Source organism: Lonchura striata, chromosome 1 (assembly GCF_046129695.1).
Source record: "Lonchura striata isolate bLonStr1 chromosome 1, bLonStr1.mat, whole genome shotgun sequence".
NCBI lineage: Eukaryota > Metazoa > Chordata > Aves > Passeriformes > Estrildidae > Lonchura > Lonchura striata.
Window position 1 is genome coordinate 109,813,209 of NC_134603.1, and position 25,666 is coordinate 109,838,874.

Consider the following 25,666-nt stretch of genomic DNA (forward strand, 5'->3'; position numbering starts at 1 on the left):
AGGGGAAAGAGAGCATTTTATTTTAAAGGCCTGATCTTCATAGCAGAGGATTTGCCGTGATTTCAGTGGGGGTCTGGCAGATCAAAGGCACAGGATCCAAATGAGTGTGGAAATCAGCAGAGAATGGGCTTCCTAAGTTTTCAAGAAGATAATTTTTTTTTGTTTTCTCTATGGGATACCACAGCTTAGCTTCCTTTTGATGATGATTGCTGGAACATACTGCCAGACAGAATGATTTCTGGTATTACCCAATTTGCACAGCAGTGCAAAATTACGGTTCTGACAAACTTCATATTTTGTAAATCCTCTACACATTTGGTTATTTCTTTTTAATCTTGCTAGGCTTGCTGTCGAGTTGATGTTTAAACCTGTCTTTTATGTATTCTTAATGAATCTAAGTGAGAATATAACTGATGAATTCAGACATCTGTGGATCCATGTGATGATGTATGAAATTAAATATTATGTGCATATGTTTTCTGCCTAGTTCTTGACATGTTGAACTCTTATCAAAGTAAGATGGAGAAAATGGATTTTCTGAAGGATATGTAAGATTATTTCTAGATGTATTGTAGGTCTCTGCACTCCTGGGCAAAGGTGAAGTTGGATCTTTGGGTGTTCCCTAGTCATGAGTTAGTCTTCCACAAATTCTGATAATAATTTAGTAATCAAATGACATGAAATTAAGAACAAGAATATAGTGCCGATCATTATTAGTTTCACTCATTGGCATTGCTCTCTGCTTTTTATTGTTGTTTCAAAATGTTCTAGCTTTCTTGTGTTGCCCTAAACAATAGTGCTAGAGAAGTATACCAGCATAGGATCATGAAACAAAAGGTGACAGACCCTAAAATAAGCTTCACAGGGCTCCTATGATGAAAGAGAATTATTTGCTGTGGAAAAATCTTGTTGGTGCATTATAGCAAGTGTTATTTTTAGAATGAATAAAGTAATATAAAAACAAGCAACTTGCCTGAGTCATACACTGATGTAGCAGGGAGATGTCTACAACAAAGATATAACTCCCATTCTTTGTTAAAAGAAAAAGGGTTTTCTTTTCTGGTGCAGTCGAGATTCTGACCTGGGCTTGTCTGTGAGTGATGTCCTCTTCAAATGCCTTGCAGAAACATCTTGTGAGACTCTGTTTCATAGGAAGGAGGATGGTCTTTGATTGAATTTTACAAGTGCCTACTTTATCTCCCAAGGGAACTAAAGGAGAAGATTCAACCAGAGATCTTAGAACTGATCAAGCAGCAACGTCTCAATCGACTTGTGGAGGGCACCTGCTTTAGGAAACTCAACAGTCGACGTCGGCAAGGTACAGCTCAGACTCCCTAGTCTGGCTTTATGTTGTCACTTTGGTCTGTAAGTTGAGCTGAGGAATTCTGTTTTCATTGGCAGGATCCTTGGTTGTAGTGCTGTCTTGACTGCTTTTACCAGGAGGCATCTGAAAGGTTTTCCGAGTTATAAATTTTCAGGATTTCCTGTTTCCCTGAAACCGGTTGCAGCCTTATCACACAGATGATCTGGAACAAGTACAGCCTTTGCCAAAATCTCAAGCAGCAGTCTCACATTCTGAAATTAGTATTTTGATTTCTGCCTGAATGTCCAGATGTCTTGTTCATCTCAAAACAATGTCTTTGCAGGAATAGCACATGAAACTTGAATTTTAATCTCTCAGTCTTTGATCACTTTATGTATGCAACAAGTTAATTCTGCACACTTCCCTCTAGTACTGCCTGTCCTTTGGTTTAGTCTTACCCATCCTTTGGTTTAGTCTTATATTGCCATGTGATTTTATTATGGTATTTAAACATGCTTTTTAAAAGCATTTATTTCAGTAATTCATGTACCTTCATATGAATACTTGATTGATATAGGAAGATTACTTCCCCAATCCTATGAGTCATTGCTCGTTCTATACAGTAAAACTCCCTATGGTTTTTTTTCCCTCAGAGTTTCTTTCTCCAGATAATGTAATGGGGATGTAGAGTAAATTCAGCAGATTAATTAGAAGTCGTATCTCAAATTTCCCTTTAAACCCCTCATTTTGTGAGGATTCAGATTACTGTTTATTTTCCTCTGTAAATACAGGACAAATTAGAAAGTTACAAAAGCTAAGAGTAAGAACTGACAAAGATCAATATTTGAGACCTTCAGATTAATTGGGGAAAAGTGCATTCTTCACAGAGATAAGTATCCCTGCAGTGCCTTCTTCCTTAGAAACAAGGAGGCAATTTTCCTTAATGTGGGGAGGTTATTTGTAACCTCTCTGTCATGCATACAAACACCTATGAAGCTCACTGCACAGAAAGATAGTCAATATTCCACTCGGAATTTCTGTACAGACTGGATAGGGAGGCATGATACATGTTTTTCCTTCATCTGTGTACTCATGAAGTGAAAGTAGGTAAAATAACATGTAGTTTGTCTGGCTACCAGTAGTGAGGGTTGTTTATTTTCTTCTTCTCACAGCCTAATCCAAATGACTTAAATTCAAAGGAAGGAGCAGGATTTGTAGCAAATACTCTTCTTCTGGCTGATCTCCAAGAGGAAGATAGACTGTTTATTTTATCTTAAATTGTTGTTAGTTTATGATGTATAGGATCAAGAGCCTTAGGGAGTATAAATTCATTCAACTTATAAGAGTACAGTTGAAGCTAAGAAATAATAATTTTTTTTTTTAATCAATGTAATCTCGTCCTCTGTTGAGAGGGTTGCTTCCTATCATGCCTTGGAGTGAATTCTATAGACCACGAGATTAATTGCTTTGATGTCATATTTATACAGGGCCAGAAATAATTCATGATTCTTTGGAAACAAATAAAGCACGCAACAATGCCTCAAAGAACATTATCTTCACTGAAATAGATTGTTTTTCACAGATGGAAGCTCATTTAGGAGGTCATGTTTCCACATGCCCTTAGAGAGTTGTGTATGGTTTATGATAGACTTCCCATATTCCCTGAAACAGAAGGTAAAATACCATTTGTGAGGGAGGCAGTAGACACAAAACCATTTAGAGGATGATGATGCATGAGGCCACCAGGACTAAATTCAGTATGGCCAGCCCTGTCCTGGGGTGCATGAGACACAACACTGGCAGCCGGGCAAGGGAGGGGATTGTCCTGCTCTGCTCTGAGCTGGGGCAGCCTCACCTTGACTCCTGTGTTTAGTTTGAGGCACCATCATATAAAAAAAGATATTAAGCTGTTAGAAAGCATCCAAAGGAGGGCAACAAAGATGGTGAAGGGCCTTAAGGTGAAGCCATATGAGGAGCAGCTGAGGTCCCTTGGTCTGTTCAGCCTGGAGGAGACTGAGGGGAGACCTCATTGCACTCTGCAACTTCCTCAAGAGGATAAGAGGAGGGGCAGACACGGATCTCTTCTCTGTGGTGCCCAGTGACAGGACCTGAGGGAATGGCCTGAACCTGAGTTCAGAGGAAGTTTAGGCTGGATATTAGAAAAAGGTTTTTCATACAGAGTGTGATCAGGCACTGGATCAGACTGGAACAGGGGTTCTCCAAGGAAGTGGAAGAAGCTTCAAGAAGCATTTGAACAGTGCTCTCGGGCACATGGTTGTGACATTTGTAGATGGTCCTGTGCAGGGCCAGGAATTGGACTTCATGATCTTTATGGATCTCTTCCAATAACTCATCATACTCTGTGATTCTGTGACCTCCTAACACAGTGTGATTTAATGAAGCGTGCTTGGCTTGTAAGCCATTCAACTGGGATCCTGTTTTAGGTATGTACAGTGCCTGGCACAGTCCAAATAACAAATACTGACAGATCACAGGGAATGGAAGAAGCTCTCTTGGAATAAGCATTTATCCTTCAGGGTCTCCTGTTCCCCAAAGCAGCACAAACTGTAAAACCAGGGCTGTCATGATGTCAAGAATTAGAAGATGAAGTAAAATTAATGGAGGATGTGAGGTTTAGCTAATGATATTAAACATTATGACAGTCAATCTTTCAGATAATTCCTCTGAATGTCCTGATAAAAATAATAGAGGTCCCAGATTCTGAGTGTGTCTTCTGCTAGCTTTGTCCCACATCCTCATCTCCTCTCTTGCAATCCACCTCCCTGTACTAGTGCCCATTGCTACCTCAGGGGGTTCAGGAGTCCTTGTCACCTGCCTGGTGCTCCAACTGAATCCACTTGTTATGGAGCATTACCAAGGCTTTAAAAGGGCCATGGTCCATCCAGGTTGACATGGAACTGAAAGAGACATGAGAACTGCTCTGAGGCATCACAAGATGCCTGTTACGTGGCAATCTACTTGTAAGAGTAGCATGATCAGGTGGAGGTATACTAAAGTATGTATATGCTTTTTTAACTTTCCTATGATTCTTTTCTTCCCTTAACACAATCCTGGAACAAATGTCATGAATCTGCAGATTGTACAAGAAGAACATGAATGTGCTCTACACAGAAGCTGAAAGCATTAAATTGCCCATTTAAAGATAATTAACAGGCCTTAGCCCATGATAAAGACTCCAGAGCAAACTTCTATTAAGATTATTGTTTGAACATGTGGTAGGACACACATGGTTAGTCACAGTAAGTTGAAAAAATTGACTTAAAAAAAAATGAGAAGGGAGTTTACAGCCTCTTACAGCCTTTTGAGAAGAGATTAAACACTTTCATATATACTTAGCATTGGAAAGCCTCCAATCCAACAGGTGATTCACTGGGGGGATGCTGAAGATTAAGCCATGAGGTGTCTATAGTCAGATCTCAGCTTTTTGTGTTTCAGCACTGGATTATCATAGCAGGATCTCTCTGTAGCTGAAATTCTGAAATATCATTGTTGTCCCAGCAGGATCCTTAGCACTTCCAAAAAATACATGGCCTTTCCCTTGCAAGGTTTTCATAGGAGAACTGTAGCAGTAACTCTTGGGTTTTTGTTAAGTATCATTTGGAAATAAAACAGCAAAATCTAACCTATCCTTCTGATCACTGTTCAACAGAAGATCATCATGCTCTGCAAGTCCCCACTTTATTCCTGGGCTATGAACATCTGCTGGAAGATAGATCTCTTCAGCTTTCTCCTTCCTTAGATAATTCCTAAAAGAAAAGGGAGAAGAGTAAAGCAAAAACGTGCCAAGCACTTTACACTCCCAGTAGTTATTATTTCCAACAGAGCTAAGTAGCAGATAAAGGCATTTTATTGAGGATAATAGATACTTCTAATGCTGTCATCCAGTACATTTGTAGTATATGTTGCTGGTTGTAGTATATGTTACTCTTGAAAATAAATTCCCTTTTTACCTTTATAACAATTGTAGAGAATTGCATTTTCTACTGTTACTTCATCCTAGTCTCCATAGTCCCACAAAAAACCTAATATTCTGTGAGCATGAGACTCACAGACAAGCCAGTTAACCAAATATGTCTCCAACAATGCCACAGGTCAGTTATTTGCCAGTTATTGGGAGAGCTTCCTGGCTTGACCTAGGCAGTTGAGATGAGTTGGAGTGAAAGTGTCAATACAATTTTAATAGAGAGAGAAAAAAGAAAAAAAAAAATATGCATGCCTACATGCACATATAGATATAAAATCTACACAAATACATGTTTTCGCAGATATATTTAAAAGCAGGTTCCTCTTGCTAAATCTGTGAAGATGTTTTTATTTGAACAAAAAACTAGTAACCTTGAACGTGTCTTGGGAAAAAGTACATATTCTCAGGCTTCTGTTCATGCATATCTGAGCTATTTTCTCCCCAGATTCTAACAATAGAGCACTTCTGTACTAACCACAGCAGTCCTTTACCTGGAATAATATTGTTAGAGGCATATGAGTCACTGGCCATTAATGCACTTGGAAACACACTGTGTGAATGGTCAGGTGTTCTGTAGCTCATCAGCAAAATGTGCTCTGCTATTTGTTCACAATCAGCAGTTCTGTGCTCTGCTATTTGTTCACAATTTTGAATATTACTTTTTTAGCCAAATTGTAGGTGGTTTTGTTATTTTGGATTTTTTTTAACCTCATCTGTAATCTTCAACAATATGCTGTGATATATTTAACCCCGTCTGCTCTAGCAAATATCTGAAAAATCAGAACAATTTCCTTGAAAACTTTCAGATTAAAAACCAGAATGAATAATTCTGTTTCCCAAAGAAGAAGAATTTCTAGCACCCTAATGTGATTTCATTAGTGGTCAGTGAGCTTAAAGACATCAGGGGTTGCTGGGAAGTGTAAATAATGTAGTGTCTGAAAACTGTGATGAAATATCAAATCCACATCATCTCTAAGGACTGTGGCTAGTGACTGCCCTCCCTACAGCTTCTTGTTCTGAGCAGGAGGTAGATGTAGTAACACTGGATACAAAACAGGCCACAGAGGGGACCTAGTCTTTGAGAGAAATTATTAAGCCTGGGCCTGAAACCAAAGCAAACCCCATTCCTTCCTGAACACACAGTTGCCCTGATCCAGCTGGGCACATCCACATGGATCTGCAGGATGTGGAGTACAGGGACTAATAGGGAGGGTCTGTCTCAACTTTAAAGCCTTTTGTAACACTTCAGCTCTGCAGACTTCGTCTTAAGAGTTTTGGAGGGTTTGGATAGTAGTTTGTCTTTGTTTTATAGACACCACTTTTGAGTCATAGTAGAAAAGAGCTTTTTCTTCTGCTTTATTTTTTTATTTATTTATCAGTTTAGAGCTCAAAGTAAATACTGGCTACTTCCCATGTGCTGTTCTACAATTCAGACTTCTTCACTTTTTTTCCCGGTGGAAGCAATTTCATATCATTTTTGTTTTGACTGCAGGATCATTCTATACATTACTTTTCCAATATAGTTGTGTTCAGCACTTGCACTACAGTAAAATAGCTGCATCCAGTTTCAAATTGTTCCCCTCCAAGGCACTGAAATCTCATGTGAGTGGGATATTTTCTGATACAATGTTTGTAGCATCATGTACAGCTGAAGCGAAAACCGGGATGGGTAAGGCTGAGGTGGCTGTAGAAACAAGGGTCTCTTCTCCTAGCAACATGCTATCACCCTCCTCAGCCTGTCTGGTTCAGTCATTTAGTGGCTGTGGTTGAGGAAGCCTTTTTAGTTCCATTTGTAGCTTTCATTTAAGGGCTTTCCCCTTGACAGCAAGGCTGTGGCGGAGCAGAGTTATTAGTGAGCCCACGGGAACGTTGTGCTAGACATGCTTCAAGCTGCAGTCTGTGACCATTTGTTTTTCAGTAACCTTGGGTTATGGGGAATTGCTGAAAAAGCTCTTCAAATGTTCAGAGCTTGGGTTTCTTCCCATTAAGCCACCCCTTCCCAAAACAAAATAAGATATTTTCATGGAGGGGTGTTCCCTGTGGGTCTCAGATTCAGTCAAAGAAAGAAACTGAGAGTTTCTAGCCAGGCAGAAGCCTGGGAAAGAGTTGGAAAAGAATGTAAATAATTCTTTATCTTTCTTGTTATTCACATTGTTTATATTTAAGTTCTATCACTGTGCATCAAGCACTTTGTACCAATGGTGTGGGTTGTTTTCACTTCAGAATCAATGGAGTTGGTCTTCACGAAGCTCTGTATAAAAGAGCAGTGTATTTTGAGTAAACAGGAGTTTTACTCTCAGCAGCCTTCTAAGTCAGACTCTTCTCATTCCCGTCCTGTCTCGACAGCAACAGTTCCCATCTTTTATTATTGAAGTATGGCATTGAAAGAGCCAAGGTTACCAAAATACTAGTCCCTAGGAGATAGAAGAGCCAAACCCTTGCTGACACCAGCCCCATGTGTGATAAACTGAAAGGCAGCCATGGGTTTTTTTGGGTTTTTTTTTCCTGTTAGAACACCTTTTTGCCCAGGTCATTGAGAAGGTAGTGAAACTATGTCCATTACTACTAAGAAAAAAAACTACTGTTTTAATTTTAGAGTTGGAAAGTTGTATTACTTTGTACAGCCCAATAAACAATGAGATTGCATTTAAATCTAGCTGTGAAAGCCCCCTGCTGCAGTTTACTGGAGGCTTTTCTTTAGGCATAGTGGTCAACCATCATATTCAATGGGGTATATTCTTTAAGCATCAGGCTGTGCTAAAATTCTGGTAGAGTTCCCTGTAAAAGGTACGAATCTAGAAAATTTTCACATACATCCTTCTGAGATACACAAACTGCCTAATAAGTTGCTTGTTTGTGTGCTCTTCAGATGAATCTATTGAATGAGGGCTCCTGCTTGCTCTGGTTTCAATTCCCTGCAAAGGTTTTGTAGATGGGGTCTTCTTCTCAATCCCATACTGTGCCATACAGTATGTTCTGCTGCTTATAGTCCAGGGATGCTTATATTTCAGCAGCTCTTCTTGTAGGTATCACAGGAGCATAATCTCAGGTTCTCTACCATCAATCTTTCAGTGTTGTGCATGCCTGTAAAGTTGATAGCCAGAATCTCTCCCATGACCATTTTGAGCCTTTGCCAGAGGTTTGTAAGGTTTTTTGAAAACTTTGTGTAGAAGGGGCTGCACACTCAGAAAGTAGTTAGAAGGGTATATGGTTTTTCCCCCAAACCTTTTTATCCACTGGGGTAAAGAAATTTAAAAGGACATGTGAAAGTCAATTTTTATCATTTAATTGCCTGTGTTTTACTGCACTGTATTTTAAATGACTTGCCAGGGGCCTGGAGTGTCCTTCAGAACACAGCTGGGTCCATGAGGCCAGTGTTTTACTCAGAGAGCCAAGAAGCCCTTCCTCTGCTAATACCCCAAATGAGCTCGCATATGCTGGTTCTACTGCTCCTCCAATGTTTTATCCAAAAGGAGGCTCCCAGAGACTGCAGGGCCGCAGGGCTATGTCAGTGCTACTGTTTCCCCTAAATTGCCCCTCAGGCTGCTGCTTAGCACAGCATCAGCACTGCCAGTATGAGAGAAGCACAAAGCCACAGAAGCCCTCTGCCCCCCTCCACTGGCATTTTAACATCCAGCTTTGCTCTGAGCTTTTGGAGGTTTAGTTTAGATGTAACAAGACTGTATTTTTGACAGCTTAACATTATGTGATCTAGTTATTAGATGGAACTTGCTCTGACAAGGAAGGGTAACCTCTTTCTTGCCATTTCAGAAAGGGAATTTGCAAGCACCATCCGTTCACGCTTGGCAGCGTGGTGGCCTGGCTCTGCAAAGGTGATGTTCTTCACAGGAGCAGATTTTAACAAATGTTGTTAGGGGGAATTATGTCCTCCGAAGCATGAGTTGTCAGGAGATGTAAATGTACATCTCTTAGGAAGGACTAAAATGCAAACTGGGGTGTGAACTGCATGGTCACACATTTATGTGTGACCATGCAAGGCACTGAGTTATCTGCAGGACAGGAGATTTAACATCTGCTGTTTAAGTCCTTGCATGTTTATTAGGTCCAGTCTCTCCATAAATATGGGGGTGTTCTCCCATGTCTATAAAAAAAGACATGAGTCATAATTTTCATAAAGTATGGGATATTTCAAATTTATCAGTTTTTGGGTGTCCCACACAAGACAGCTGGTAGGGCTTGATTTTCACAAAATGGGTGCTAAAAATGAATCTTTTATGGGTAAATTAAAGATATCCACGCAAAGTAGTTACTTTGCCAGTCTTCTGGCCATGAGGGTATATAATATCTGGTAAAACTTAAGTCAATTTTTGTCTTCAGTGGTATATTTTTTTTAAGCCAGTGACTATGTCAATGACAAAACCCCTGTAGATTAATGCCAGCTTCATTTAATCAAGTAAAATTACTGAGCAAAGTCCCTACCCTTCTTATAGATATACCCCATACATTTCTTCTTCTGAAAGAAAAGACAGCCTTTCCCTGTAGCACCTTGTTTTAGTAAGCTTCCTCCTCTGCTGTTGGTAAGGCTGATTAATATATGTCAGTGACCTTGCTTAATGTGTTTATTTCAACAGACAAATTTTGGTATTGTCGACTTTCACCTAATCACAAGGTCTTGCACTACGGAGACTTGGAAGAAAGTCCACAGGGAGAAGTCCCTCATGATTCCTTGCAAGATAAGTGTAAGTCATGCACAAAGATTGTGACTTCTGCTTCTTTTATGCTAGTTCTTCTTTATAACTTGTTTCTCTTTACATGGGACATTATGCACAGTTCTCTTTATGAAGATAAAGAGCAGGGGACATTTCCTCCTGCATTCAAACACTACTCTCCTGGGTTTGGCAAGTGTGTGTGGGGACTGCATTAGACTTTTCAATGAGTTTATAATTTCATTCAGCTTGGAAACATCATGTCTTTCCTAGGGAGGAACACTGTTTATTTTCATTGTTCATCTAACTGAGGATGTAAAATAAAAATATTTGGACATATTCAGAAGCACTGCGTATCCTTGGAAACGGGCAGTCTAGTGACTGGAGGAGGATAAGAGCAGAGGTCTTTTTAGTTATTGTGAGGAGTGGACTTAAAGGTGACAGGTCACTATGAAGAGCATTGAGAGGACCTCAGTGTTTCTGTGTAGCCAAATGGGAGAGGACACGTCTCTGTGGCAGCTCCTAGCAGGGGATTTATTGGGATTTTTCTTATGGTTGAAAGTCATTTCAGAGCGCTTCAAACCATCACACTCTAGTGATTTCTCCTTTGTTCTTCAACACAAGTTGTAGGGGTTTAACCTGCAATCCAGGGAAACTTTTTTATGATAGTGGAAATAATGAGTATAGTTCTCTCACTGGGAGGTGACTTCAAGAAATCCAGTATTGAGTAAGGAATAATTTCCTTTTGTTCTTTTCTGAAAATCCTTGGCATTATCAAATTAGACACGCCTATACAGGTATTTCAGCTGGTAGTTCCACTTCTTTCATGGAATGTCAGAAAGACTAATTTTTCAGAAGTTTGAAATTTTTCCAGCCTGAAAACTGGGGAATGATGTAAAATTGCCTCCCTAACCTGTCTCCAGGCAGCACCTTTTAAAAGGTCCAAGTGCTCCCAGATGCAATCTGAGAGGGAAAGAAGAAAAGCCTGTGTGATGCTGGAGCCCTGACAGTTTGCAGTCATATTCTCTTGTTTTCCTTGCCTTACAGATTGCCTCAAGGATGTTCCACAGTCTTACTGCAGTCTTGGCAGAATGTAGGACAGGCCTTCACATTGCTGCATTGGCACAGAAAGAGAGAGTTTTTGTGGACAAGGCTTAGAGAAATAGCCACAGAATGTTACAGTGTCAGAGTGACAGAAGTATGAAAGTCACACTTGAACTGCAGGCACATTTACAAGGGCAGCAGTTCCCAAATTTGTTTGCTTGGAGCATGCGTCCATGCACAAACCCCTGACCCTGACTGTGAGTGTCATCTGGAACTTACATTTTCTGTATGTTCTTGTACCTAGTCAGGAATGTCAGGATCCCATGATGGCATGGGTCCCATGAAGCTATGTTAGAAACCATTTGGTACAGACCCACACAGTTTTCTCAGCGTGGCTACTAGCATAGTAGATACCAATGCAGTTTCAGAAGGAGGTGGTTATTTCATCAGTTTTTCAAGTTTTCAGGCTATGAATGAGACAAGGTTTACCCATGTTGGATGTTTCATTAAACAAAGTTGAAAATATTGCAAGTCACAAGATTATAAAGTGACACTATTGTTTGAAGCATATCAGAGCAAACTGGCTTGGGCATTTTACAGAATACTTTTCATAAATGTTCTGGTTTTCTCTGGACAGATTATTGATTTTTGAATTCTTAAAGTTTGAATATGATTATCAACTTCTCAGCATTTGGAGCCAGATCCATAGATAAAAGAGAATAGGTGGGCAAGAAAATGGAACCAAGAGAAGTAGCATCAAGCATTTTGTGTACTCCTTGCCAAGTCTGAATAATTAGTCTCATTCCCTAAAAATATTTTTTTTTAATGGGTTTTTAATCTTTTCACTTCTGTGGGTGTCACCCCTCTCTTCAGGCTGGCAGAGTTAACAAGCCATGGAGACTCCAGCTGGGACAGAAAACAGCTGCCCTCCTTCTCAAGGCTTTATCCATTGTGAGCACATCGCATCTGTGCTTACACCTTCCAGCATCTTGTAGTCAACTTTTGATACCTCCTGAAGTCTTTGATTCTATTTTTCTAAAGCAAGGCATAAGCCAATTTCCAGATAAATGAAGATTAGAATGTCACATCAGTCTGTGCTCTCCCATAGTAACTGTATTCCAAATCACACAGATCAAGAGTATGAAACCTAGAGAAAAGCCTTCTTGGTTGAAAAAAGCCTTCTGAGGTTTTCTGACCTCAGAAAACCTTATCTTATGCAAACAGAGAAATTGTTTTTCTGAGCTTCTTCAAAAAATGGCAAGAACTCTTTTCTTAAGAAGATCTTTCTACCATAGTTGTAGTAGAATATCTCCTTAATTTCCCAGTGTATTCTAGCTCACTCTCTCCTCTCAAAAACAGTATCTCTTCTTCTCCAAAGCAGGACTGTCAGAGGCATAAAAAGTCAGTAGACCCACAGCATAAAATTCTGAGACTAAAGGCAGAAGTTGAGTAGTGAAGAGTCAAATTATTTCCTTTCATTCCAGTTTTCCATGCAAAGCAAATACTTTAAGAATGTCTTTTACATCCTGTGCCATCCTTTTGGTGTAGTGCTGAGGTAATCTGTCATAAAATATATGGTGCTGTTGGGTCCAACAGAAAAGTAAATTAATTTCTTCTCTTCACTATTTCCATTAGAGTTTCTAAAGAACTGGACAGTAACAGGTTTTCATATTACTATCCTGTTCTATATATAAGATACTTTTCTGCAGCCACAAGGATAATGGATTATTTATAGATCGTAGAAGCTGTCACTCAGGGACCGTATTGTATTGTAGAGCACATAGATTCTCCATAATGTAATTACCTTTGGAAAATTGACTTCTGCTTGAAACTCAGAGAAATTTATCTTTACGCTTTAGTGACTTCACTCTGTGACTCTGAGTGGCAGCAGATTCCAATATTTTTTTTTACCTTTCTTTTCCCCCAAGTAATTTCTGATCACTTCACATTTTGAAGCAATTGGAATGGCTCATTATAAGCCTTAGTATTCCTTATTCCTGCTCGTGCAAAAAGCAACTAAACTGCTGGTGGGAGTGAAATAGAAAACTATTTTTAAAAAATTCATACAGGAATTTTCCTTCTTCTAAAAGAAGGAAAACAGCACTGAGTGAAGGGCCCAACTTGCCCAGCACCCTCTCTCCAGCAGAGACTTTACCTGGCTGCCTAGGAAAGAGCAACAGCAGAGCAGGCACATTATATTAACAAGGAAGAAAACTATATGGTTTTGAGATCCATGAGTACACATACTGTCCAGGCACAGGTACACATTTATATGAAACACTCTCACCCAAGGTAGTCTAAATAGGCAAGAAAAGGCATTTTCAGACTTCTATCCAGATGCCTGAAATTTTGTCAAGATTCTCTGGTTCCTGTGTTGGTTATTTTCTTCCAGTTTTCTTTCTTACAAAAGACTGGAAATGGCAAAGGACATGGAAATTTTAGCACATTAGTCTTGCTTCTTTTTAGACTCTGTAGTTTTTACATACCTTGCTTCTAACTAATTTTCTGGGGTTTGATTTTCTTTCTTTTTAATGCAGTGCCAGTGGCAGATATAAAAGCTGTTGTGACTGGGAAAGACTGTCCACATATGAAGGAGAAAGGGGCTCTTAAACAAAACAAGGTATGGTTCTCAAATTGTTATGAACACATAATGTGCAGAATACAAAGTTTGTTAAATTGACATTCCCTGAAATAATACAGGTATTTTCCTTTCCAGCCTGCAACGTTTCCATGTATGTATACCCTTTGTTTCCACCTCAGACCATTTGAATTAAGTTATTGGGACAGCTTAGCCTTCTTTATTCATATTTTATGGCAGATGTGCATTGAGATATGCCCGGGGCACAACTGGAATTGTCTTTAGTAGTGATGTTTTCTATCTCTAAAGCAAAGCAGCCAATGGCTGCTGGTGCCTGCTCCTGTATTGTGTCTGATAAATAACTAGTTTGTTCCAGCTGTGTTCTCTGATGAACCCACATTCAGTGAACACGTGCCAAAATTGCAGTTAATGTCCAGCTGATGATACCTGCAGGTCCAGTCAGGTAGAAAAACCACTGCCAACAAAAAGCTGTAAGGTAAATCTGGGCAATTAAGGAGGCGTATAAGGATGTGCTTAGCAGTTCATTTGGGAAAAAATGTGTAGGAGACAGTATTCAGCTTAAATTAGATTTATACTACCTTTCAGAGCAAGAACTGTAAGCTGACAGTAGTACTAAAATTGTGCTCTGCCAGAATCTCGCAGAGTTTCTGTTAGTAAGAATTGTCACCACATCAAGAAGAAATGGAGTTACTAGTAACGTCTGGCATCGTTAGTGGTGAATACCATGTTCTATGAAGTATGTTAATAAATTTTCTATCAGGTTGTCTCTCTCACCTTACAAGAAGCAATGAGACTCCAATGGTGTTCAGTCTGACCTAGAAGAGCACCCTGAGAGATCTGGGAGCCAGATCACAGATTTCAAATCAGAATTTCTAATTACCTGAAACTGAGAAATTTTTGGGTCAGACCAGGAGATTTTAATGGACAAAATAGTGAAGTTAAGAGTTCCTGCTTCAACACTATAGATAAAATTGAAAAAGCCATTTCTGAAGGGAACCATAAAAATTGAAAAGGTCCTATCAAAGCTACATCACACAACTAGTTGCACCTTCACAGCTCCAACTCCTCTTTCCTTAACTGTGCACAGATGGGCAAAGCATCCTGAGTATTTTTTGTATTTGTTTTCTTATAGAGAAGTTGTTCTCCTTTCAACATTGGCTTTACATGATAGGAGAGGGAAAAAAAAATATCCCAGGAGTATTTTTCCTTGTTGATTTTCTAAATCAGGACACAAACACACACACGAGTACAATAGATTACGTATAACTCCTACCTCATGTTACATCTGAACCATCAACACATTTGGCTGGGACATTTATATGATGCATATAAAATATTTTTAGTTTTTCCTTGCCTTAGCACTCATATGTCCACACAAAAGGGAAAGATGGAAAGCAGTGGGTGGCAGTGATGGAAATGTGTCATCGTTATGGCGCAGTAATGTCTAGATAGTATTTAATGCTAAATAGGAATGCTGCAGATCAGTTTGTCCTCAGATCTCAGCATTGCCCCATTTCCTTAGGTAAAATTGCTTTGGACTGGTATAAAATTTCTGGCTGAGAATGTGCAGATCTGGAATTCATAGGTAGCATGGCTGCATCCTCGGCTGGAGGCATTCTATGTGTGATCCAATGGCAATTTTGATGGTTTTACTGTTTCTGATGTGGTGCAGGGGTTTTGGTTTGGTGGGTTTGGGATTTTTTAATTTCCTCAATTCCTTATTTCTTCCCTGAGAAGCACATCAGAATTTTTGAATTAATCTGTCACCCCAATCAAACTGTCAGGCACAATATTGCAACTGTCTAACTGACATAGGAATAAAATGTTGTTTGCAGCATATCAAGTTATATATGGGTTAGGCAATTAAAATTTATAAAAAGGCAGACAGAGGATGCAGCTGAATTTGGTGTATAAAACCTTTCACTTTCTGAAATTTCACAATCAGTGTGAATCAGTATTTTTAAGAAGACTTTTCATTCTGAGCTTTCTTTGTACATATATAATGTCCACCTCAATTATATTCATTGGCAGAAAAGAAAATTGAATGGCAGAATGCCATGCTGTGAGCATAGCTGGAATTGGCAAAATGTCCATAACAAAGGCTTCATCATCTCTTCATTTGCCAGCCCATGGTCATTGTTCTTTCAGCAGTACAATTTAGAAAGAAATAAGAGTTAAACTGAATTGGAATTTGCATACATATGAAGCTGGAAAGATATGATGGGACCAGATCTGAATCCATTGTTGTTTGTCTTGCTTGTGTTTTTAAATTAGATTTAATTTTTAAGTCTTTATTTCTGTCTCCCAGGTAGTACCAATTTTTTTCAAGGAAATTAAATACATCAGATTTTGCAGCCTTCAAAATAAAGCATGACAGAAGAATTAGGAAAAAAAACATGGCCAGATATTTTGAAGTGTTTTACTATCACCCTTTATCTGCTGATGTGGCAAGTTTCAGGCTTTGTGCCTTTTTAGTCAGCTAAAATGGTTCGTCCCCGATGAATGAGGCTCTTTCCTCTCCCTCTCCAGTAAAGACATGGGTGTTTTGAGGGTGTTGAAAAGAGAGAAAGCAGAAAGTAGCATGGGATAACTTCACCATAGGCACCCAAAATGCATGTTCATGAAAAATAGCTTGCTTCTGGCCTGTGTTGGGAACCAGTGGAGATGGGGGAGAGAGAACCTCTGGGCATGGGAGAGCAACCTTCCCTTCATACCACCTAAGACAGCTTCCCCCACGAGCTGAATCCAAGGAGTGGGAAGTATTGGCCTGCTGTTGCCATTTCTTGTTCTCTGTTTTCAGCACAGCTCAGAAGAGAGGAGCACTGTGGATCCCAGTGCTGTTACCTTTGAGAAGCATCTGGGGAAGGGCAGAGGTCTAACACATGGAAGGATCTAGGAGTGCCAAGGGAGTGAGTTCAGCAGCTTGAGGTGCAGGAGGAAAGCAAAACAAAGAAGGAAGGAACAGGTTGAAGGGAATGTGAGATAAAAAGGACCAGAGGGATAGAGAAAAAAGTGGAAACAGCTTGAGTGAAAAATTACTGTGAGAAAGGTTAAGAAGTAAAACAGAGAAAAGAAGAGAAAACTACAGATGGCTGATAAAGACTGACCAGTTCTCATTTAAGAATTGCCAGGTCCTCCTTGTCAGTGATGGGACTGTAACAAGACCAGGTGGGGGTCCCTGACAAGTCAGCCAGCTCAACCACTGAGACCACTCTCATTGTGGAGGGCCAGTTGGCAACTCCAGCTCCTTTGGCTTCCATTTTCCTTGACAGTTTGCTGTGCATAAAGCAACAGAGGTGCTGGCACCTGGTAGTCATCATTCCCAAGCCTTTAGAGTCCAGGGCAGCCAGCAAAGAAGCTGAGTTGCAGCCAGGGCTGCCAAAATAATACTTTTCCCCAGAAAGAGAAGCTAGGTGCACTTAATGTAGTCCTTTCTCATTCTCTGCCTGACTGGAAATTACTAAACCCTTGACACGCTGAGACATTCTTCTTCCAAGCAGAGATTTTTTTTCCCTCATTTTTCTCTTTTTGAGGTGAAGAAGAAGGTATGTTCATTGGAGTTTCCCAAAGGAAAAATTACAGGGATCAGGCCTTTGGGATTGTTGACCTTCATTAAATTCAGGAGCATCACAGTATAACAGCACAAGCCCTTTTTTCAGAGCTACAATCTCAGTGGCATTACTTGGTGTATTCTGTCAGTAATTTATAACACTGTGGGAGGAGATAATGCCAGGTTCATGTGGGCAGAGGTAGATTTGTTTCTGTAATGAGGGACATCACTCTTAGTAAGGTGTGGCTGAAAGACATGGCTAAAACACAAAAGGGCCATGTGAGCCTGAGCCATTGGTTTTCCGAGTGCACCAGCACTGTTTGCACTTGCAGCCTCCTTGGAGATTTAACACAATGACAGCTTAACATAGCTTTGTCTCCTGTAGCCTTGGCAATACATCAAGTCAAACCTAGTAACTAAACTCAAGGAAAACAAGAACATTTCCCATGAGAAGCCTGGTCTCTTATTATCCAAGATTATCCTTAAGGATTGCAAGTTTTATGGTTCAGACTCTGCTCTTAATCATACAATGTCAAAACTAAAAAAGCCCTTACAGAAATCCAAATATCTATGTCTCTCTCAGACCAGGAGCTCAGGGGTAGCAATCTAGAATGATGTTTATGCTGCAGTCCCCACAGTCAGTTCTTCCATTTTAAAACTTAAGTGTTGCAAATTTAGGAAGCCGTTCTCCTTGCACCGCTGGCAGTGCAGGGACTGTTGTCAGCTGAGAGTCAGCAAAAGGCATCAGTGTGACAGAAAGCCAAGAGGCAAAAAGAACAGGACATGTGATACAGATCATAGTTACAAGTCAGCACTCTGCTATGTAGCTGGGTCTCTTTTCCATAGTTAATATATCCATGCTACTGAGCTTAATGGCACTTGTAGTGATGCAGGCAGAAACCATAAAATGGCAGCAGATAAGAGGACATCTTTGCATGCTCACTGCTGGCCACTGAAAGATCACAGTTTATTCAGATTGCCTGGGTTTCCTCAGGGGAATTCAAGTCCAGGTGACTTTTAGAGAAGGTCAGCACTTTATGAATTCTCCTTGGTACCTTTTACAATTCCAGCTTCAGTGCTTAGGGGACAAAAAGACGATTGCTTTTTCCTTTCCCGAAATTCCTTTGGGTCTTTAGGTAACCAGTGTATTTTTGCTTGACTGAGGCTGGTGATTCTGATGGAAACAAAATTACAAAAATCTCCTGTGAGTGAATACTTTAATATATTTCCAGCAGTGAAAAGAGCATAAGTATATACCAGGATATTCATTGTTGTGACAAGATTTTTAACACAAGGAGTCAAACCTTGCAGAACTTTGTGAGTTTAATCTATACAAAGTGAAAAAAACTGAGTCTTCATGAAGAGCTTCTTGCAAGTGTACTATTATTCATTATATTGATTTTAATCCTCACCATTAACTAGCTCAAATTTAAACTCAAATTGTAAAGTAATTCATGACCTAGTGGGCCACAGTAATCACTGAGGTGAGTGAGTGTGTTTTGACTGAAGCAACCATGGTGGTATTCTTGCTGTGCCTCTCTCTTGCAGTGGTCTGGTACTGCTGCAGCTTTGGCCAGACAGGAGACTACCATAAACTATTTTTCAACTTGTTTTGGGGAATAACGGATAGGAAAGAAAGACCTAAATGTACAGATGCCTCTCTCATGCAGCATTAATATGTGTTTCTTTGTATTGTTCCAGGAGGTGCTAGAGCTTGCTTTCTCTATATTGTATGACTCAAGTGGCCAGTTGAATTTCATTGCTCCAGACAAGCATGAGGTAAGTCATGTTCAGAATCCAGAAATTTATTTAAAGTTATCTTAGTTGCTTTAAGACACCAGATGACTTTGTAAGAACATAAGAATAGCTATCTTGGCCCAGGGTCCATCTAAATCAGTCTCATGTCTCAAAATAAATTGACAAGTTCAAGGGACTAGTACAGGAACAAGACCTTCTGCAATTTTCTTGCATATCTGAGCCACAGAAGAACGATGTTTTGTATTCCTACATCACTGAGCACATGAAGCTCCAAATTGCAGACCATTGTTATTAAGTCCTCCTGAAATACGAGCAAGAAGAAAGAGAAATTAGAGAGCTTGGGCAGACCTTGAAGTTCTACAGACCTCGCTCACCATTTCCTGATTTCTTGCGATCTGCTGTACTTCAGACACTAGAGAATTCTGCTGTGTGAACTTTCAACACTGAGAATTTGTACAGCCAAGCTTTCAAAGAATCACTGACACTCTCAGTTCATTTTGACAATGCTACCAGAGTCAGGGGTGGTTATACCATAATTGGGTCTCAATTTCAGCCAAAGACTTGTGCTCTCCAGAGTGGTATATCCCTGTTTTCTTATTTTCACATTGCTTAAAATCATTCATGACAGGTGATTGTAGAAGGCCCCCTGTATTCATTCCATATCCACATGAGAGTGTTTTGCAGCAGCTTTCACTTATATAAAGACAATATAAATACCAATAGCAGGGATGACTGATAGCCCCTTCCCTGCTCCCTTTTCTTAGTAAAACCCACAAGGAAATAGAAGACGTCATCACCTTATCGAATGTGATGGGATTAATTTGCCTTAATTTTGTTGAATCATTGGATATGTTTCTCTCAAAGAAATTTCAAGTAAAGGCTTAGCAGAATGCACTACATTAAAAAAGAATCCTTCTTGTTTCTAAAGCAAAAGAGTTGTGTTCCATTTGCACACTTATTTTTAGATATCACATTTGGTCTCAGTTAGGACCCTGTGCTAAGATGATGAAAAAGATTGCTTTAAATTGAATTATACTGTAGTGTTTAAAAAGTGCATGAAATTGCAGTACAAGTGAAGTGTATTAGCTATGCCACTTCAAAATTTGTTGTTCTGGACTAAAACCTTCAACTAAATGTTAATTTTAGGAGAGGAGATACAGTTATGCCCATTTGGGTCTTTCTGTGGATTAATATTTGAGTGTCATTTTCAAGAATGTTCATTCCAGAGAAGTATTTGCTGGTCAATTTTCATCTAAGAGAAAAGACCTGTAGTATCCCAGGCAAAATGTGCCATTAGAGCTGTAGCTCTAAGCAAAACATGGTTGTCATCATCCTCTGAATTGAGCATAGGTTCAAGGATTTCTGATATAAATTCTCTAGAAACTGAATTCTAGACTGTTTCAGCTCAGAAGCGCAAATGGTCATGAAAACCAACAATTTTTTCAGCCACTGTATCTCAAATATAGCCTATAGCTACGGGTGGATTTTAATGGTTCAAATGTTGAAAAGCTGCTGTTGCATCCCACTGACAGACAGTACAGTGAGATGCACTAACCCAATTGCTCATGATTGCGTTAACACACCTTTTATCTTCATATCTCTTTTTGGTATTGTGCTGCTTCTTTGAAACAAAATTAATATGTTCCAAAAAAATGGCCTGAGGCAACAGTCTCTGCTGCCACTTGACAGCTCTCAAATGAAAGTTTTTAAAAGGACATCTCACATCCTCTGTATTTTTCCATGGCCTGCAGAAGAGTGAGTTATGATTAAAGTGGAAAGTACAAGTGTTCAGAGGAAGTACCCACAATGAAAGGGAAGTAGTACATTGTGAAGCCTATGACTCTTCATCAAAGAAGTTGGGATATTTGTTGATAGAACTGATAGTTTAGCAGCATTGTCAGTTTGGGAGATCTGGTGGTGACATCTCAAGATTCTGAAAGCTTTGCGTGAAGCAGCAGGAATGATGTTGGTACATGGCAATTTCAGGTCAGACTTGCAGAGTTTTTTTTAAGTACTTGTGCAGCCCTCGTGATGTAGAATGAGGCTGAATTGTGGGAGTTGAGTGTGTCCTAAAAAGAAAAATCGAACGAGGCTCTCAGGATAATTCTGCTGCAAAGAATCCTGAAGGTGTCTCGAGTCCAACCTCCTGCTCAAAGCAGATCAGCAATGAGCTCAGACCAGGTTCCTCAGGGCTGCATCCAGATGGATGAAACCTGTGCAAGCTTTCTAGTTCTTGTCTCCCAAAATAATTTTTTGATAAAATCTCATTACTGAACCAGTATCATTGAGATTTGGACCTCATTCTAGCACACTTAAGTTTGTGAATTCCCTTAGCCATCTGTCAGGGCTTACTGCTAGCCAGAGGATTCAGTACTATGAGATCACTCCATTGTATTTGTTTTTCATTTAAATACTAATAACTGGTTTCAACTACACAGCAAAAATGGTGGATTAATCTTATCCATGATTTTTGACAGAGAAACTGATGAGGGAGGCCATAATTAGGTTTCATTGGAGTTTTATGAAAATGAATCTCGTAAATTAATTTTTCAGTGGCTCTTAGTCTCTTTTGCATATTAAAAAGAAAAAAGCTTCTGAATGAATGCCTCTGTTCTTCCACCATCTCATTAGGATGTCTCTCTGCTCAACATGTGCAGGAGTTTAATTAGGTGCATTTGCCAATATGGAGATTAGAGAGGAAGCCCCTTTTCCAGGCCATTGCACTCATCAGAATTGTGGCCAGAATTTGGTTTCTGTGGGCTCTAATGAGTTATATCTGGAAGAGGAGAGAACTGCAGTTCTGTTTTCTGGCTCTCTGGGATTCCTCCCCAGAGGAAGAGCTGGCCACACTCACTGCACAGGTGATGGACGATTTGCATCAGGGGATGCATCTGTTGAGAAGTTTCTCTCCTCTCCTGTAACCTGAGCAGAGACTTTTGCTTTTCTGTTCCTTTCTTCATAATGAATTCAGGGAAAACTTTCCCCGAGAAAGATTTCAAGTAAATCATAAAAGATTATAGTCTGTTCAAATGTAATTATTTTTCGAGAATAGCTTCTTTCTTTTCCTGATACTCTGCATTCACTCAAAAAAAAAATTTCATGCTTTAGAAGTCTTTAGTGGCACACTTTGACAGCCTAAAATAGGCAGGCCAAATTGTTTATTTAGTACTTGTCAGTAGGACAACCTGAACTCTAAAGTCTCTTCTATAAAGCTGATCTCAAAGCTGTGGCTTGGCTTGCCCACTCCCTAGGTGAAAAAGCTCCTTCTGCTACTGTTTTGTTACTGACTTAAGTGGGTAGGATTTCACTTTGGATGCTGAAGTGTGCTAACCCATTCTATTTTTGAAACGTGCCCTTTTTCTGCATGAAGAGGGGGGCTTCTCTCTCTTCCTTAAAAATAATCCTCATTTCTGCTGTGGGATGAAGTCAACCATGGCTATCTTTAAACTCGGCGGCATCATGTAGCAAATGGTCAGCTAAATTTAAAACCCATTTTTTTGGCATGAAATCCAGCAGAAGTGTTTGTAAGATAAAAATGCAGTTACGGTTAATTTAATTTTTCTCCTGCAAACTAGGACACAAGTTCATGATTGAAATCTTTATTTTTAGATGACAGCATTTGAGTACTTCTGTTCATAGTTGAATAAATGGCTTGTAGTAATAAATGAAAGTGACTTATTCAATAGAAGTTGACTCTCGATCACCAATCTCCCTTGAATTTGTTGCTGATTTTAAATGGTTATTCAGCCCACATTTATCACAAGCTGTCAGCTGTTGGGAAAGATGGCATCTCCTGTAAGGAAAAAGCTAAGACTAAGGAAATGGTTTTAGAGGCCAGTTCAGCATTTGCAGCATTTAGTATTATATCCAAGCAGCTTGGTATTTAATTTTCGTGAAGGACATAGCATAAACTGACTGTAGTTTTCACAATATGTTATTTTGTGTAAAACAGTGGTATAGTAGGCATAATTATGTGAGACTATCAATTGCAACAGCTTCATGTATAGAAAAGCAAACAATTATAAAAGCAGATAGTACAGGATTTTTACACTAAGAGTCAAGAAGGATTTGGAGATGGGATTTGGTTCACCTAACTTAACTGTCTTGGAATTAAAACTTTTGTTAGAGTAAGATAATCTTCAGGCTTTTTTAATAGGTGCTGGGGGAGTAGAATGAGAGGAGTGAATGAGATTTATCCAGAGGTTCATTGTCCTAAGTTATTGTTTCCTTCTCCAGTAAGTGCAGAAGAACATTCACCAAGAGGTTTGGAGGAGATGCCAGATTGTCAAACAACTAAATACTGTCATTTTGTCCCATTTTATGGAATGTTTTTCCATTTTCTGAGCAGCTCAGTGAAAGCCTTCTTCAAGATCTGAGCTGATAAAATGCATCAACCTAATTTTAGGTCTCTTTGTAAGTCCCCATGGGAGCAGTAACTGTAGAGGACCAGACCAGACAAGGAGTTTGTGTATGAAAAGTCTATTAATGAGAGTTTTTATCCTTTTCCTGTGCAGTATTGTGTATGGACCGACGGTTTGAACGCCCTCCTTGGAAAGGATATGTTGAGTGACCTAACACGGAACGACTTAGACACGCTGCTCAGCATGGAGATAAAGCTACGCCTCCTTGACTTGGAAAATATACAAATCCCAGATGCTCCCCCACCTATTCCAAAGGAGCCCAGCAACTACAACTTCGTTTATGACTGTAACTGAGGCAGTCACTGAAACTTGCTCTGAAACTGGAAATACATTATAACTGGAGAGATATTTAAAAAAAAAAAAAAAAAAAAAAGAAGAAGAGCGTGAGGAAAAAAGGAGACCCACTTTTGCACCTTGTATTTTGGCTTTGGGGAGGGATGTAGAAACACTTGCATTCCTCTCTGTTCCCTGCATCCCTTCCTTCCCCATTCCCATCTTCCCCATTGCTCATCCAAATCCACATTGCTTTAATTAACTTCTAATTGCAGGCCATTGGCCTTGCTTAAGGCAAAGACTGCCACTAAGAAGCACCCTCCTGAGGACTTTTTTTACATTTTTAATACTGGAATAGACATTCTTAACTAAAGGACGTTGTTATCAAACTGCATGCCTGTGAAACCCACTTGGCAGGGCAGAGGCTTTAACTGGAAGGAGGAGGGAGGTAGGTAGCAAAAGCAGCTACTGTAAGCAGAAGATTTCCCCAGACATTCACAAGAGTCTGCTCACCACTGAATCCAATGTGATGATGAAAGTCGTTAACTGCTTCCCGGTTCTTGCACCATCCGTCACTGTCATTATTCTCTCCACCATCATCTCAACTCTTGCCTCCAGCCTTCACCCAACTGATCAGCTCCCAGAATGGAAAGTCTGCAGGTTTTTGCTGTACCATACGCTGCAATGCTGCAACAGCTTTTAACTTCTTTTCCTCCCAGCTCTTACAATAGCCCCACACTAGCAGATCACTCGCAAAAACCATGTATGAAGCCACTAGTGTGTCCCATTCCTGTAGCGTTCCCTAAGCCTCAGTTGCCTCTGAAATTGGCTTGTTGCTATTTGAAGTGATTTTTATTTCCTTGGTCCAAAGTTCAACAGTAATTTTCAAAAATTAATTACAACTGCCAAACATCCAGGTTTACATCATTGTCATTGCTACAGTGTTAGAAATTTGCAAGGGATTTTTTTTGTACGGGTTCTAATTTTTTTATTTTATTTTGCCAAACAAATATATTTAATGAAAACTAATTTCATTGTGAGTACTTTTGGGGAACAATATTTTTACTTAATTTTCATTTGGAACATTTGCCCTGAAGGGAAAAAAACACCATTCCCTTCAACTTCACTGTTGAATAAAAATCTGAGTTGTGATGATTCTTGGGACTTTGTTTTTCTTCTGAAGTTGTCTTTTATTCCTTATGATTCCTAGAAATTCTGAACTGTTTAGTATAAAGAGGAGTTGGAAGACTTTTCTTATCTGCATCTGATCTAACTTGCTTGTTTGTTAGTGGTGACAAGGATGAAATGCATCCAGAGATCTCCATTGCCATGGTTACATGAGCCTTCCTGTGAGAAGGGCCCTTGTGAAATCCAAAATCCAAGCATACTGATGTGCTCACGGTCAGTTCAAGGCTGCTGCCTTTCCTGTTTTTTGCTGGGGCAGCTGTTTCCCTGTATTTCCATTTTCTCCACTGAGAGTGTTTATGGCTGCAGCAAATTGGTAGTAGGAAGGTTTGAGCTTTGCAGGATGGATTCCCTCTATCCTCATATTTTTTTTTCTAGGTATTTCACTAAGTTCAATTGCAAACGTCTGGGTCTAGAGGAACCTGCCAGCTCTTTCCCTCCCACTGCACATGCTGAAGACAGATGTTTATCAGTGTAAGTTTCTTTCTTGCTCAGACCCAGCTGAAAAAGATGGTAAAGAGATTTTATCAGAACTTGTGCTAGTGAGAAACCCAGAAGGTGGTTCCAGTTCTGACAATCATAGAAGTTCTCAACTGAGGTGACCTTTGCTCTGTCCAGATGGCTCTGGGGAAAACATTCTGACTGGCCTCACACCAGTAGAGGAGAGAAATGATGTCCTGCAGGTGCAGCAAAAAGGAAGATGATGAGAACATTGCATGAATACAAGCATCAAATCCCAAGGAAGGTGCCTTCCTGAAGCTGTGCAGTATTTTATGAATGCCATAATGTAACAAAACATATAAGTTATTTTTGGTGGTAATGGATGATAAAGTTAATAAGAGAGATTGTGTTAAACTCTGGAGGGAAAAGTTATGGTGAAG

General features: G+C 39.7%; 1 protein-coding gene across 6 annotated transcripts in view; it reads left to right on the forward strand.

Annotated features, from left to right (window-relative positions):
* ELMO1 (engulfment and cell motility 1) overlaps positions 1-24,764 on the forward strand; it is a 299,246-nt gene extending 274,482 nt beyond the window's left edge. For all 6 annotated transcript variants that reach the window (XM_021553298.3, XM_021553297.3, XM_031503907.2 and 3 more), the window contains 5 exons: positions 1,206-1,318; positions 9,881-9,988; positions 13,537-13,619; positions 18,850-18,927; positions 23,421-24,764. In XM_021553298.3, the coding sequence (XP_021408973.1) occupies positions 1,206-1,318; positions 9,881-9,988; positions 13,537-13,619; positions 18,850-18,927; positions 23,421-23,621 (583 nt within the window). In that variant the 3' untranslated portion in view covers positions 23,622-24,764. The remainder of the gene's footprint in view (positions 1-1,205; positions 1,319-9,880; positions 9,989-13,536; positions 13,620-18,849; positions 18,928-23,420) is intronic.
* Positions 24,765-25,666: the final 902 nt, after the last annotated feature.